The sequence below is a fragment of the Rhineura floridana genome, chromosome 3, assembly GCF_030035675.1.
Source record: "Rhineura floridana isolate rRhiFlo1 chromosome 3, rRhiFlo1.hap2, whole genome shotgun sequence".
NCBI classification, from domain to species: domain Eukaryota; kingdom Metazoa; phylum Chordata; class Lepidosauria; order Squamata; family Rhineuridae; genus Rhineura; species Rhineura floridana.
Window position 1 is genome coordinate 216987727 of NC_084482.1, and position 14163 is coordinate 217001889.

Consider the following 14163-nt stretch of genomic DNA (forward strand, 5'->3'; position numbering starts at 1 on the left):
CCTTTTACAGGAGATTCGACTTCCTCCTACCATTGGAATCGAACTCCGGCCATGAGCAGAGCTTTGGCTGCATTACCGTCACTTACCACTCTGCACCACGGAGGATCTTTGCATAGCTGCATTAAAACTCTTACATTCCTATGTAGCAAGTTCCATTAGTCTGTTTATTATCCGCGTCCTTGTGCTTTCATGCAAAATACAATTTTTTCTGCTCACGCACTTCTCAAACACATTTCCTCTTTTGTCTCTAAAATGTCGTATGATGAGCTAGAATTCATCCATAGGGATGGCTTCCAACTTGGTATTTTGGTAGTTTATTCTGTTACGATATGGAGTTGCTATATTGAGAGCCTATAGAACTTCGGCTGTCATTTACAAACCAAGATTTTTATGAAGCCTTTATAAGCACAAGACCTAAGTGACTTTAAGAAATGGCTTGACCATATCCTCTCCAGGTTATCAATAAGCTGAAATTCAAACTGGAATATCCTGACCAGGATATATTTCTTAGCCACATACAGAAGAAAGTAAGACAAGTTCTGCTGGATCAGGTCAGCATCCTGTTCTCACAGTGGCCAACCAGATGCCTGTGGGAAACTTGCAAGCAGGACCGAAGCACAAGAGCACTCTCCCCTCCTACGATTTCCAGAAACTGGTTTTGAGAAGCAAACTGCCTCCAACCATGGAGGCCATGCATATCCAACCTGGCCGGTAGCCACTGATTGCCTTTTTCTTCATAAATTTGTCTAATCCTCTTTTGAAGCATTACACATTGGTGGCTATTGCTGTGGGAGCAAATTCAATAGTTTAACTTGCGCTTCAGGAAAGACTTTCTTTTTTTCATGTCCCCTACCTTCAAACATTCCATTTCATTGGACGGCCCCAAGTTCTAGCAAATAAATAAATAAATAAAATTAATTAATTAAATAAATAAATAAATTAGAGAGAGGGACAAAACCTTCTCCTATCCAATTTCTCCACTCGGGCATAATCCGACACACTTCTCGCATGGCCCCCATCAACCTGGCCCATCATGCCTGCTCTTTGCTGAACTTTGTAAAATGGGCGATTCCTCAGGCCTAGTAGGACCCAGATGGACAGTGACATCTGTGAGTTCTTGCAAACATGTTTTTCTCCTGCTCTGGAGGTTGAAGAGAAGGAGAACCTTTTTCTCCTTATAATTATGAAAATCTCTGTGATTTACTTGTTTACTCCTGGGATTTCTCCAGAGACCCTGAGACTGAGAGCATAAACATCAGAATCACAGGCAGGATGAGGTAACATCTTGTAACGAACCTGACAGAAGAACTGGGGCATAAATACGCCTGTGCCACTGAGAGCTGGGCCTCAGAGATTTGGGGCAGGGGGGGCACATCAGTGGGAGGTTCCCTATTGCTGCCTTTGCTTCTGAAGCTGCTGTTGGACTCCACTTGTGCTGCTACAGTCACTGCTGTCAGAAGGGGGGGCAACACTTGCATGGCCGGAATGGTGATATTGCTTCTGCTTCTGCTGCTCATGCTCCATGGAGCCTGTGGGATGCTGAAAGCAAAATGCCCAGTGTATTTATCCAGCATAGATGATCCAGTGAGTTATTACAGGCCAGGAGACCACCTCATTGGCGGGGTCATCAATGTAAGATGTGGTCATTATAGGCCACATGACCTTTCCCACTCCCCCTTAACCAGGATTATTGAGTAAGTGACTTTTCCCAACCAACACTTCTGATTTTCTGTAGTTACCAGGGACAGCCTCTCATTTATGGCCATCTCTGATAAAACACTCTCCCTCCTTTGTCCCTGTGTTGTCTTTGGAGAAAGATTTAGTGATTTAGAGGCAGCATCTGAGTGCATAGCTGGCCTCTTGGTGTCCTGTGTTTGGGGAGGTTAATTCTGAAAAAGAAGGAAGGCTTTATACCCTAACATCTGCCCTCCATGACCTAAGTTGATTATCACCTATTAGTTCCCTAATTTTAACCACAAAGACTCCATATACGTAGCCCCTGTTTCCTATGCTTGATTTGTGGTTACAAACCATGAAGCCTTCCCTGCCATCTCATTTCCTTGTAGCATGACCTACTACTTTACTTATTTATTGGTGGGGGCCTTTCCTTATCCTTATTGATTTGAAATCTAATCATTTATTCTTCTATATATCTATAAAATCAAAGTATAAAATTTTGGAAACTACTGTACCTAGTCTTCTCTCATTTTCAAAAACAATAGCTGGTGACTGACAGGTTGCTCAAAGGTATCCATGCATTGCTAAACACTGTGGTTGCCCTGTGAATGGATGTTCCAGATGCTTCTAGCTGATCACAGACAGCTGTTTGCAGAATATTTTGCAACACTGTATGAGGTGGTTTTTAGCTCATCAGGTAGCCTTCTGCTAGCTGGCTTTTACTCATGTCAAGTTGAAAACCTATGGTTTACTGCATAAGATGCAGCCTTTCAATATCTATCCATATTAACTTCATTTATAAAATGCATAAAATCCTCACACTATGATTTTTCCTGGACCAGGAGAGCTTGACCACTGTGGTTGAGGGACTGGGCAGTTCAGCACTAGATTACCGCAATGCACTCTATGTGGGGCTTCCCTTACACTTGACCCGGAAACTGCAGTTAGCGCAGAATGCTGCAGTCAGATTGGTGACAGGAGTGAATCCCTGTCAACATAGAACATAGAACCCCTCTACTTAGAGATCTGCACTGATTGCTGATTTGTTACTGGGCCAGGTTCATGTTGTGTTTATGAGATATGAACAACTGTAGTTCTATCTCTAGCAGAGTAAAATTGGCAAAACAGCACTGAGAATTAAACAGCCCACCTCTCCTTCATTAGACAAATAAAGAAACAGAGTGTTCTTTAGAGAAAAAAAATGTATAAGAGCAGTCTTTACTCACCATCTCCTATGTTCAGGAAACATAGGCTTTAGCTTGGAGAGAAAAGGGTTGAAAATAGGTAGCAGATTTCGTCCATGATTAAACATTTTTTTACAAAAAACTTTTTTAAAAAGTTATTTTTAAAGCTTTTTTCCAAAATGTTTTTAAAGATGTTTTGTTTAACTATATTTAAAGTCTGTTTTTATGATGTTTTAGTGCTTTTGTTCGCCCCCCTGGGCTCCTACTGGGAGGAAGAGCGGGATAGTAATAAATAAATAAATAAATAATATAATATAATATAATATAATATAATATAATATAATATAATATAATATAATATAATATAATATAATATAATATAATATAATATAATATTAGGAGAAATTGCTTGCAAAAATGTGTATGTTAGTCAAAACTTTCCCACGGTGAAAAATTCCCTGGGAATGCAGTAATTATTGAACTATTGCCTTAATATCCCGTGCAAATAAAGTAATGCTCAAGATTTTACAACAAAGGCTCTTACCATATATGGAGTGAGAAAAGCCAGAAGTCCAAGCTGGATTTAGAAAGGAAAGAGGCACCAGAGATCATATCACAAACATACATTGGATTATGGAACGGACCAAGGAATTTCAGAAGGAAATCACCCTGTGCTTTATACATTACAGCAAAGCCTTTGATTGTATAGATGTGAAAGCTGGACAGTGAAAAAAGGGAATAAGAGAAAAAGATGAAACTGTGCTTATCATACTTTGGACACACCATGAGAAGACATGATTCACTAAAAAAGACCATAATGCTGGGAAAAACAGAAGGGAGCAGAAAAAGGGGAAGGCCAAACAAGAGATGGATTGATTCCATAAAGGAAGCTACAGACCTGTACTTACAAGATCTGAACAGGGTGGTTCATAACAGATGCTCTTGGAGGTCACTGATTCATAGGGTCACCATAAGTCGTAGTTGACTTGAAGGCACATAACAACAACAGTCAAAACTGCAGAGAAAAATGTGTTCATTAAGAGAAATTCACACCGGCAGAGCAGTTCAACTCAGTGGAAGTCAGTGGAACTGTAGCTGGAGGAAGAGGAGCCTGCGGAAAGGTCCGCTGCATCCAACTGCCATTCAGGAGCCTCTGGGCTAGCTGAACTCCAGCTCAACCAGCATTTTCATTGTCATGAAATACAGCTGTTGCAGTTGCAAAGCGTCCTAGTATATTGCTAAGTTTGGCAATCCCCCTCTCCCTGTTCAGGTTATGTGTTGCGAGCTTTACTTCCATACTCTGAGATAACTGGGGTTAGAACTGTAGCTTCAATTATTATCGTTCCATTGTACAAGGCTGAATGCTCAGTTTCAGCACAGGGGCTCCACATTTTTTAAAACCAGCCAGGGCCAGGAAAGCTACTGCAACCTTTGCAGTGATTTCCCAGTACTCCATAAACCTTTAAATACAATGTTTATTCTTTGTAGATTGTGTGCTGTTTTCCAACAATGGAACCTACGTCTCCCAAATTTTGTTCTGAAGCGACACATAATATTCACCTTGCAACGGGGCAGGTCTTTTCCCACCCTACCCCACACAAACATACAGACCATGATCTTGTGACATTTACGTTGCCCTGAAATGGGTCCTTAAGAATGTGACATGTTGTTTCATTGAATGGAGGATGGCAGTCTGATAACTTTGTTTTGTTATTTCATTATATGCAGTTGGGTTAATAAGGAGTACTGGCAGATGTTGTCCTTCTTGTTTGCCATCCAGCAGATCAACCAGGATCCCAGGATCCTGCCCAACGTTACCCTCGGTTACAACGTCTATGAGACCTGTTTCAATGCAAGGATGACCTCCGATGCCATGCTAGACTTCTTTGCTGGTGGAGAAAACAACATTCCAAACTACCGTTGTGGAAGATGGAAGTACCTGTTGGCTGTTCTTGAAGGAACTAATTCTGAAATTTCCAACCAGATTTCAATCATGTCTGGCCTTTACAAAATCCCACAGGTAGGAGTTGGGAGGGGAAAGGAGTCAAACTGCAAATAATTGTATTATGCTGATAACAACAGGTCAAGGAATGTAACATATCAAACAACTTCTCGAGAGATAGGTCCAAAAGATTAAGGAGGAAACTCAATGATATCCTGGCAATCTTTTTAACATTAAGTCAGTTAAAATAATTGCTTGTAAAAGGAATTCATTATATATGCTCTTGTGCAAAAAATCTTAAAGCATCTAGGGAATGGTGGTGGTGAATGAAATGCATAGTCATAATCTCAGGGCTCTAGAGGTCTGCCGCACATGCAGTTTAGGGCATAGCGCATGATGTAATATATGCATGTTTTGAATTACAGTTAGTAAATGAACTGAAAACATATTTATTGTTATCAACAAGTTTTATGAATTCTTTAACTATAAGCTCCCTTGGCAACAAGAACAATGCCCACAAGTGATATCCTTAGGATGAGATATTCTGTGGATCAAGTCATTATGGAGCAATCTGGTCCATCTAAGAGCAATCTAAGATGTTCTCCAGATCCCTGTAAATGGAACCTTACCACAACCAGATGTTCTCCCAATGAGCAACAATCAAAGGGAGGAAGGAAATGAGGGAAAGGGAAATGGGTCTTTAGGACCCCAGAAACAGGGCAGACAAGAGTAGGGAATGAGAGAGAAGCAGGGAAAGTATGACTTCGCAGTTAACAGATAATGGGAATGAGCTCCGGGGACTGGAGCTTTTGCCTTCCCTTCCCCTCTTGCGCAGGCTCTCCAGTGAGAGTCTGCCAGGCCCATGAGGGAGGTGTGTGGGCTACCACCACTGTCTTTCCACCTCTCTCTCCTCCTTCAAGGTGCAGCTCTAGCTGTGGCAGTAACTGCGGCACCCCCCTTGGCAATGTCAGACATCAGCAGTGGGGGTGCAAGGGCTTGATCTGCTGCTCCCCTCAAACCCTCCATCAGAGATCTCACCTTGCATCATGGCAGGGCTGGCCCAGTCTTTTCCTTGGACTCATCTTTTATAAACACAAGTTCAGGTATTGGTGCTTCTCTATTTTTTATATGTCAGGGTCTATGGAACTCCCTGCCACAATAATTCAAAGTTTCTCAATGTGACCCTTTTCCGTTGCCACCTATTCCCTTAAAATGCCTTTACAGCCTCCTAGTAGCTTCGTAGAATGGGATTAGGTAGAGAGGGACCCCAACTCTGCAGACAGGATCAACTATTAGCTATCTTGTACAGAAGGAGATACTGATATTTGCTTTGGAGTCTTAAATGTGCCTTGATGATAGTTTCTAAGGACTCAAGAGATGCTATTGCTAACTCCAGCCTCTCCTTAAGTGGCTGTTTCCTTAGGCCAAATTCCCTCAACCTCCACCCTGGCCAAATTCACCTCCCAACCCAGTCCAGGTCCTGGAGACAATCTGTTTCAGCACTCAAAGCTTCTCCAGTTGAATCTCTGAATCTTTGGGCAGTCCAGTTGATTTTAAAAATGTGCAACCTCCTTCTGGTAAGGCCTTTATACACAGCAACCTTTCAGAACTACTCAACCAGTGGCTCCATTTTTCTGATCTTCCCTACAAATTAAGACACTGGGAATGAATGGCTTAATATTCAGGTCTTGGGTGTCCACTCCACCCCGAGTTTACTCTGGCCTTTGCCCCACATCTCTCTCATCAACTTCTTCTTCTTCTTCTTGCTGATTATTAGTATTAGTATTAGTATTAGTATTATATCCAACCCTTCCTCCCAGTAGGAACCCAGGGTGGCAAACAAAAACACTAAAAACACTAAAACATCTTAAAATATATTAAAATAAATATATAAATAAAACAAAACAGCTTTAAAAGCATCTTTTAAAAAAAGCCTTAAAAACATATTTTAATAAAAGCTTTAAAAACATCTTAAAAGCAATTCCAACATAGACACAGACTGGGATAAGGTCTCTACATAAAAGGCTTGTTGAAAAAGGACAGACTTGCTTCACTAGGTGCCAAAAAGACAAAAGAGATGGTGCCTGTCTAATATTTAAGCGGAGGGAATTCCAAAGGGTAGGAGCCACTACACTGAAGGTCCGCTTCCTATGCTGTGCAGAGTGGACATCCTGATAAGATGGTATCTGTAGGAGCCCTCACCTGCAGAGAGCAATGATTGACTGGGTATCTAAGGGGTAAGATGATATTGACTGGGTATATAAGAGGTAAGATGATCTTTCAGGTATTCAGGTATTCTGGTCCCAAGCTGCATAGAGCTTTGTACACCAAATCCAAAACCTTGAACCTGATCCAATAGCTAATGGGCAGCCAGTGCAATTCTTTCAGCAGTGGTAAAGCAATTGCACCCCTGCATTTGGCACCAGCTGCAGCTTCCAGACCAACCTCAAGGACAGCTCCACATAGAGTGCATTACAGTAATCCAGCCTAGAGGTTACCAGTGCATGGACAACTGTGGTCAGGCTCTCCCAGTCCAGAAACAGCTGCAGCTGTCTTACCAGCCGAAGCTGGTAAAAGGCACTCCTAGGCACTGAGGTCACCTGGGCCTCTAGCGACAAAGATGGGTCCAGGAGCACCCCCAGACTATGACCCTGCTGTTTCAGAGGGAGTACAACCCTATCCAAAGCAGTCAACTGATCAAGTATCTGAACTCGGGAACCACCAACCCTATGTCTTGCTAGGATTCAGACTCAGTTTATTGGCCATCATTGAGCCCACCACCATCCAGGCACTGGTCCAGGGCTTGCATGGCCTCTCCCGATTCAGATGTTACAGAGAAATAGAGTTGGGTATCATCAGCGTATTGCTGACACCTCACCCCAAATCTCCTGATGACTGCTCCCAAGGGCTTCATATAGATGTTTAACAGCATGGGGGACAAGATGGTACCCTGCAGCACCCCACGGCACAACTGCTAGGGGGCTGAAAGACAGTCCCCGATGCTATTCTCTGAAAATGACCCTGAAGATAGTATTGGAACCACAGTAAAACAGTGCCTCCGATACCCATCTCACCAAGTTGGCCCAGAGAGATACCATGGTCAATGGTATCAAAAGCCATTGAGAGATCAAGTAAGAATAACAGGGTCACACTCCCCCTGTCCTTCTCTCAATAAACATCATCAATCAGGACAATCAAGGCCAATTCAGTCCCAAAATCAGGCCCAAACCCAGATTGGAATGGGCAGATATAATCATTTCATGCAAGAGTACTTTCCCAACTAACAGTTATTTCTCCCAACTGATTGTCATCTTTCTTACCCTTACTGCACTGACTAGAAACTCCAGATTAATCAGAATGAATTTCCCACTACAATCATAATGATTTTACCAGATTCATGCCCCATCTATACTTACTCAAAACAATGTCCCTTCTCTCCATCTCCCCACTTTCAGAGCTTGTCTCTACACAGCTGCTACTAGACACGCCTGCTAAACACAGTAACCGAACAAGGTTTCAGACTTTGACACACTCCGACCTGAACAGAGGTCACAGAAATCTTTTTTTTTTCCAAAACACAAAACATAAACAGGCAGGCAGACAGACAGCCACAACCAATCTCTTCCTTTCCTCACCAGGTCAGTTTTGGTTTTGATACTCTTAGTGATCAAACCCAGTTCCCTTTTGTCTACCGGATGGTCCCGAAGGAAGGAACCCAGTACTTGGGGATTATCAAGTTGCTTCTGCATTTTGGATGGACGTGGATTGGCCTCTTTGCTCCAGACAATGATAATGGAGAGAGGTTCATGACAGCCTTCATACCTCTGATGATTAGCAGTGGGATCTGTGTTGCCTTCTCAGAAAGAGTAGAACGAGAGACTCTGTACAGAATGTCTTTACAGGGTGAACCACCTGCCACGTGGAGAAAAGCCAATGCATTTGTTTACTATGGGGACTCTGAAGACCACTTTGGTCCAATCCACACGATACAAAGAATGCTTGGAAAGATACAAACTGGGGCAAAAGTCTGGGTCACAACATTTTTTCAGGGCATCTACACTACCTTGTTTTATGATACTAAGTACTTTCTGGATATCCATGGTTCTTTGTCCTTTGTGATGAAGACTCCCCGAAGGACAAAACATGACAAGTATGGCTCATTTGCTTCTCTGCAGTTCTGGAGGAAAGCATTCAAATGTTCATGTTCAAAATATGTGATGACTGAGGAAGGTTGGACAAGATGCACAGAGAAGGAGAACCTAGAGACTTTACCCCAAGAGGAGCTTGAGAGGGTCTGGTCTCAAGACAGCTACAGCACTTACAAGAGTGTCCACCTCGTGGCTCAGGCCTTAAGTGCTGCATATTCATCCAGATCAAAACGGATTTTGACAGCAGGTGAAGAAAGTGGGTTGGGACTTCAAAGGTTACAGCCATGGCAGGTATTTCCTTTTTGGTCTTTTGCAACACCACTGCAATCTGGAATCCTTTTTAGAGCCAGTATGGGATTATATTTTATCTCATTTTATCTTCAGTAACTATGAATGTAGAAGCCATTTATAAATCATAAGAGATGGATGGATTCCATCAAGGAAGCCACAGACCTGGATTTACAAGATCTGAACAGGGTGGTTCATGACAGATGCTCTTGGAGGTCACTGATTCAAAGGGTCGCCATAAGTCGTAATTGACTTGAAGGCACATAACAACAACAACAAATAATAATAATAATAACAATACTACTTGAAAGTCCTTATCCTAGATCCAGACTCAGCCCTTGTCCTGGATCCAGTAGTGAGGTGAAATTTTCCCTCTTCCTGATACAAATCCAATTTGTGAGGCTCTTGGTGGTGTCACCAAGCATGGCTCCCCCAGCCATGGGGATATGTAGTGCTGTCCAATGGTTGTTCCCCCATATTCTCAGAGAGATTCAGGTGCCTTATCTAAAGTTGGACTTCCTCATCACCAGAGCTTAGAAAAGTTACTTTTTTTGAACTACAACTCCCATCAGCCCAATCCAGTGGCCATGCTGGCTGGGCCTGATAGGAGTTGTAGTTTTAAAAAGTAACTTTTCCAAGCTCTGCTCACACCCACTCTGTCTCTGCTGGGTCATAAGAAGAGCCTGGCTGCCGCATTTGGCCAAAGGCTGATCTAGAGCAGCCTCCTCTCCTCACAGATCAACAAGATGCCCCGATGGGAAGCCCGCAAGCAGGATCGGAGTACAACAGCCCTCTCTCCTCCTGCAGTTTCTGTGGGTATTGGATTGCAGCCTCAGTCCTCGAGACAGTAGAATATAAGAAGACCCTGCTGAATTAGATCACAAGCCCATGTAGTCCAGTCTCTTCTCACTGTGGCCAACCAGATGCCTCTAGAGGCCCTAAGCAGAACCTGAGTGCAATGACACACTCCCCATTTCTGATTTCCAGTGATTCCAATTCCAAAGGTTCTTTTCTACCCCTCCCCCGAAGAGAGGTAGGCTGCATGCTCACATGTGTTCTTTTAGGCAGGGGAGATCTCAGTGGCTCTTTCTGTCACTTTCATCCTTCTAGCTCACCTGCAGCTGCAGACACTATGAGGGTCCTCTGTGGTACTGTGATGGCTGCTGGCTGCATGTCAGTGGGGCAGTGGAATCTGCTCTGGGAGCTGTCCAAGGGGCCAAACTTATTTTGACACTGGATTTCGCCTTTTTAAAAAAGTGGTTTAACCTTATGTAGATTGAACTGCTAGTGATGTTTATTTATTTATTTATTATACTTGTATACCGCCCCATAGCCAAAGCTCTCTGGGCAGTTTACAGTATGTTTGTTCCAATCTGCCTACTATTCCTGTGCATGGTTTGGAAAGTCCCATATTAATACACGATCAATATATAGGTTTTCATAATGAGAAGACACCATTTACTAGAAAAGACAATAATGCTGGGAAAAGCAGAAGGGAGTAGAAAAAGAGGAAGACCAAACAAGAGATGGATTGATTCCATAAAGGAAGCCACAGACCTGAACTTACAAGATCTGAACAGGGTGGTTTGCAGCTATTGAAGGTTACTGGTTCATAGGGTTGCCATAAGTCATGATCAACTTGAAGGTACATAACATACACATGTTGAAATTATTCTCCAACTTGGCCCAAGGTGGCAGCTTAACTTTCTAATCCATCCATCCATCCATCCATCCATCCATCCATCCATCCATCCATCCATCCATCCATCCATCCATCCATCCATCCATCCATCCATCCATCCATCCACCCACCCACCCATGCACCCATGCACCCATGCACCCACGCACCTATCCATCCATCCATCCATCCATCCATCCATCCATCCATCCATCCATCCATCCATCCATCCATCCATCCATCCATCCATCCATCCATCCATCCATCCATCCATCCATTGCAAGCGTGGGAAAGATTACATGTCAAAGAGATCACATTCACATCTGAATGTGAAACCAAGTCCACATGCCAGGGTGGGTATGGGTCTCTCTACCAGAAGGATGCTGCAACCTAACATTTGCCTTAGCAGAGAAATGCAAATTCCCTCCCATTAAAGTCTAATGTACCTCCGTACCAGCACTCTGCGTAGACTAGACAGAATAAATTCCCAAGGAGGTCAGTTTCACTGCTCTCAGTGTCCCTCCACATTTCCATTTGGACTCAGAGGTGTGTGTGTGTGTGCGTCAAAAGATTTCTAGTCCCTTGAGCACCTCTTAAGTCTTCATGATGACAGACTTGAAGAGGGCGAAACTTGGAAAAACCTCTTCCAAATCTCTCCCCCCTCCCCCTTGAAGTCTTCTATCGTGGAGAATTAAAAGGAACATGCAGGGAGACATTTGAAAGGCTTTAAGACACACACACCCCGCTCTCACATTTGAGCATGCAGGAGCTCTCTTAAACGCTTTGAAAAGCCTCTTCAAAGTAGCATATGCGTACAAGTTGCTAAACCCTCTTCACTTGCCCAACTGCTGATGTCACAAGGGTGAAAATGGCCTCAGGGCCATATGGGACTCCTTGAAGGGCCATAGTTGGCCTGGAGGCCAGAGGTAACCAATCCCTGCCCTTTGTTAATTTTTCCTGGTCTCAAAGTCTCAAATCTCCACATTTGAGTTGCATGCTCCTTTTGCCACTGGGCCGGAGTTGCCCCACACCTTGTTTATATTGTGCCCTCAGTGTGAGTGGTGGTGGTGCTCTGTGGAGTGCAAAAGGACAGGATTTTTATGCAACCCTATCATCAAGTTTTCTAAATGCTGGCTTTCTCTCTGTCACTCTAGTTTCACACTTTCTTAAGACAAATTCGTGCTTCAAATTCTTCCATGGGTGGATTGGATTTTGAAGAGAAAGGAGAGCTGATAGGCAACTTTGATATCATGAACTGGGTCCTATTTCCCAATAAATCTCATGGCATTGTGAAAGTTGGGAGCATTGAGGGACGGACATCCTCCGACATCAAGTTCACCATTAGCCCAGAAGCCATTGTGTGGCCCAGGAAGTTTAACAAGGTAGGAATATAGGATGTTGCCTAAGACTCTAGGCATGAATTCCTTGGATGCAAATGCTTGTAACGCATTGCTGTTGATGCCCCTTATCTTTGTTTTTAGACTGTGCCTCGTTCAAGGTGCACTGAAAGCTGTCGCCCTGGATATGCCAAGGAGATTCAGGAAGGACAGCCGATTTGCTGCTATGCTTGTGCTCCGTGTGCAGAAGGGACCATCTCCACTCAGGAAGGTGGGTGACTCCAGAGGAAAGAACAGCCTGGCTGCTGGAACAGGCCAAACTTCTATCTAGTCTGGTATTTGTTCCCACAGTGGTCAGCCCAATGCTGCTATGGAAAGTCTGCAACTGCCCGCAGGGGGATGGGACAAATATTTGAGGCTTCCTGGAACATTCATAAGTGAAGGCTCTCTGCCATTGCCCCGCTACCTAAAATGAGGTTGTTGGTGACTAGGCTCCCCTGAGAGGTTCAGCAAACAGCAGTGATGTCATTCCAGTGTCATCAGAAACTGCCTTGTCCTGCTCACTCATCCTCATATTAGGACCAGAGCTTGGAAAAGTTACTTTTTTGAACTCCAACTCCCATCAGACCAATCCAGTGGCCATGCTGGCTGGGGCTGATGGGAGTTGTAGTTCAAAAAAGTAACTTTTCCAAGCTCTGATTAGGACATAAACAAGTATGCATGAAAGGGTGTTGTCAATGATACTGAAGTCATTTTCCTTCTCAGATGCAGAGCATTGCACCATATGTCCAGAGGATCAACATGCCAACACAGACCGAGATCAATGTATCCCCAAGAATGTCACCTACTTCTCCCATGCAGAATCTTTGGGGATCATCGTGGCTTCCTTTGCCCTCTTCTCGTGTTTAATAACAGGCCTTGTGTTAGGAATCTTCATTAAATACCTAGAAACTCCAATCGTCAAAGCCAACAACCGGGACCTATCATTCATCCTCCTCGTCTCTCTCTTGCTTTGCTTTTTGTCTCCCTTTCTGTTCATCGGCCGGCCCAGGAAAGTGACCTGCCTTCTCCAACAAATGGCCTTCAGCATCATCTTTTCAGTCGCTGTGTCTTCTGTCTTGGCCAAAACCATCACTGTGGTGCTGGCCTTCCTGGCCACAAAACCAGGGAACAGAATGAGAAAATGGCTGGGGAAGGGTTTGTCCAACTCCATTGTCATTTCCTGTTCCAGTGTCCAAGTTGTCATCTGCACCATCTGGCTGGGTGTCTCTCCACCATTCCCAGACTCTGACATGCACTCCCAGCCTGGACACATCATCCTGCAATGCAATGAAGGGTCTGTTGCCATGTTTTATGGTGTCCTTGGCTACATGGGCTTCCTGGCTGCTATTTGCTTCACGGTGGCTTTCCTAGCCAGGAAACTGCCTGGGGCCTTCAATGAAGCCAAGCTGATCACCTTCAGCATGCTGGTCTTCTGCAGTGTTTGGATCTCCTTTGTGCCCACCTACCTGAGCACAAAGGGGAAATACATGGTAGCCGTGCAGGTCTTCTCTATCTTGGCCTCCAGCGCTGGCCTTCTGGGCTGCATCTTCCTCCCCAAATGCTATATTATTGTACTCAGACCTGACCTGAATATGAAGGAGCATTTAACAACAAAAACGAAAGGTGGTATCTGATTCTTAAACTATAATCTTATATTTTGACTACTAATGTCCAGCAGAGCTGTAATGAAACCTTTGTGCTTTTCTTTGGAATGTAGCTCCTTAGATGCTGCAAATGTACCAGATCTCTTTTTGCACTCAGTTATGAAAGAAAGTAGTCATGAATGATGGAATGTCTAGTGACCCTGGAATGATTACAGGTCCTTCGGTGTTCAAGATTTATATGCATCATTTTATCACAGCGAGAT

At 43.8% G+C, this 14163-nt stretch overlaps 1 protein-coding gene across 1 annotated transcript; it reads left to right on the top strand.

Annotated features, from left to right (window-relative positions):
- The first annotated feature begins 1485 nt into the window (after positions 1-1485).
- LOC133378970 (vomeronasal type-2 receptor 26-like) lies at positions 1486-13930 on the top strand. Its single transcript, XM_061613584.1, has 5 exons — positions 1486-1632; positions 4642-4881; positions 12072-12299; positions 12399-12525; positions 13020-13930. The coding sequence occupies exons 1-5, from the start codon at positions 1486-1488 to the stop codon at positions 13928-13930; spliced, it is 1653 nt and encodes a 550-aa protein (XP_061469568.1).
- Positions 13931-14163: the final 233 nt, after the last annotated feature.

Bases quoted from the DNA above. Each gene is read 5' to 3' on its own strand.
- LOC133378970 (XM_061613584.1), top strand. From the start codon at position 1,486: ATGGTGATATTGCTTCTGCTTCTGCTGCTCATGCTCCATGGAGCCTGT. The intron at 1,633-4,641 runs GTAAGATGTGGT...TTTGCCATCCAG, and splicing joins TCATTGGCGGGGTCATCAAT to CAGATCAACCAGGATCCCAG. The intron at 12,526-13,019 runs GTGGGTGACTCC...TTTCCTTCTCAG, and splicing joins GACCATCTCCACTCAGGAAG to ATGCAGAGCATTGCACCATA.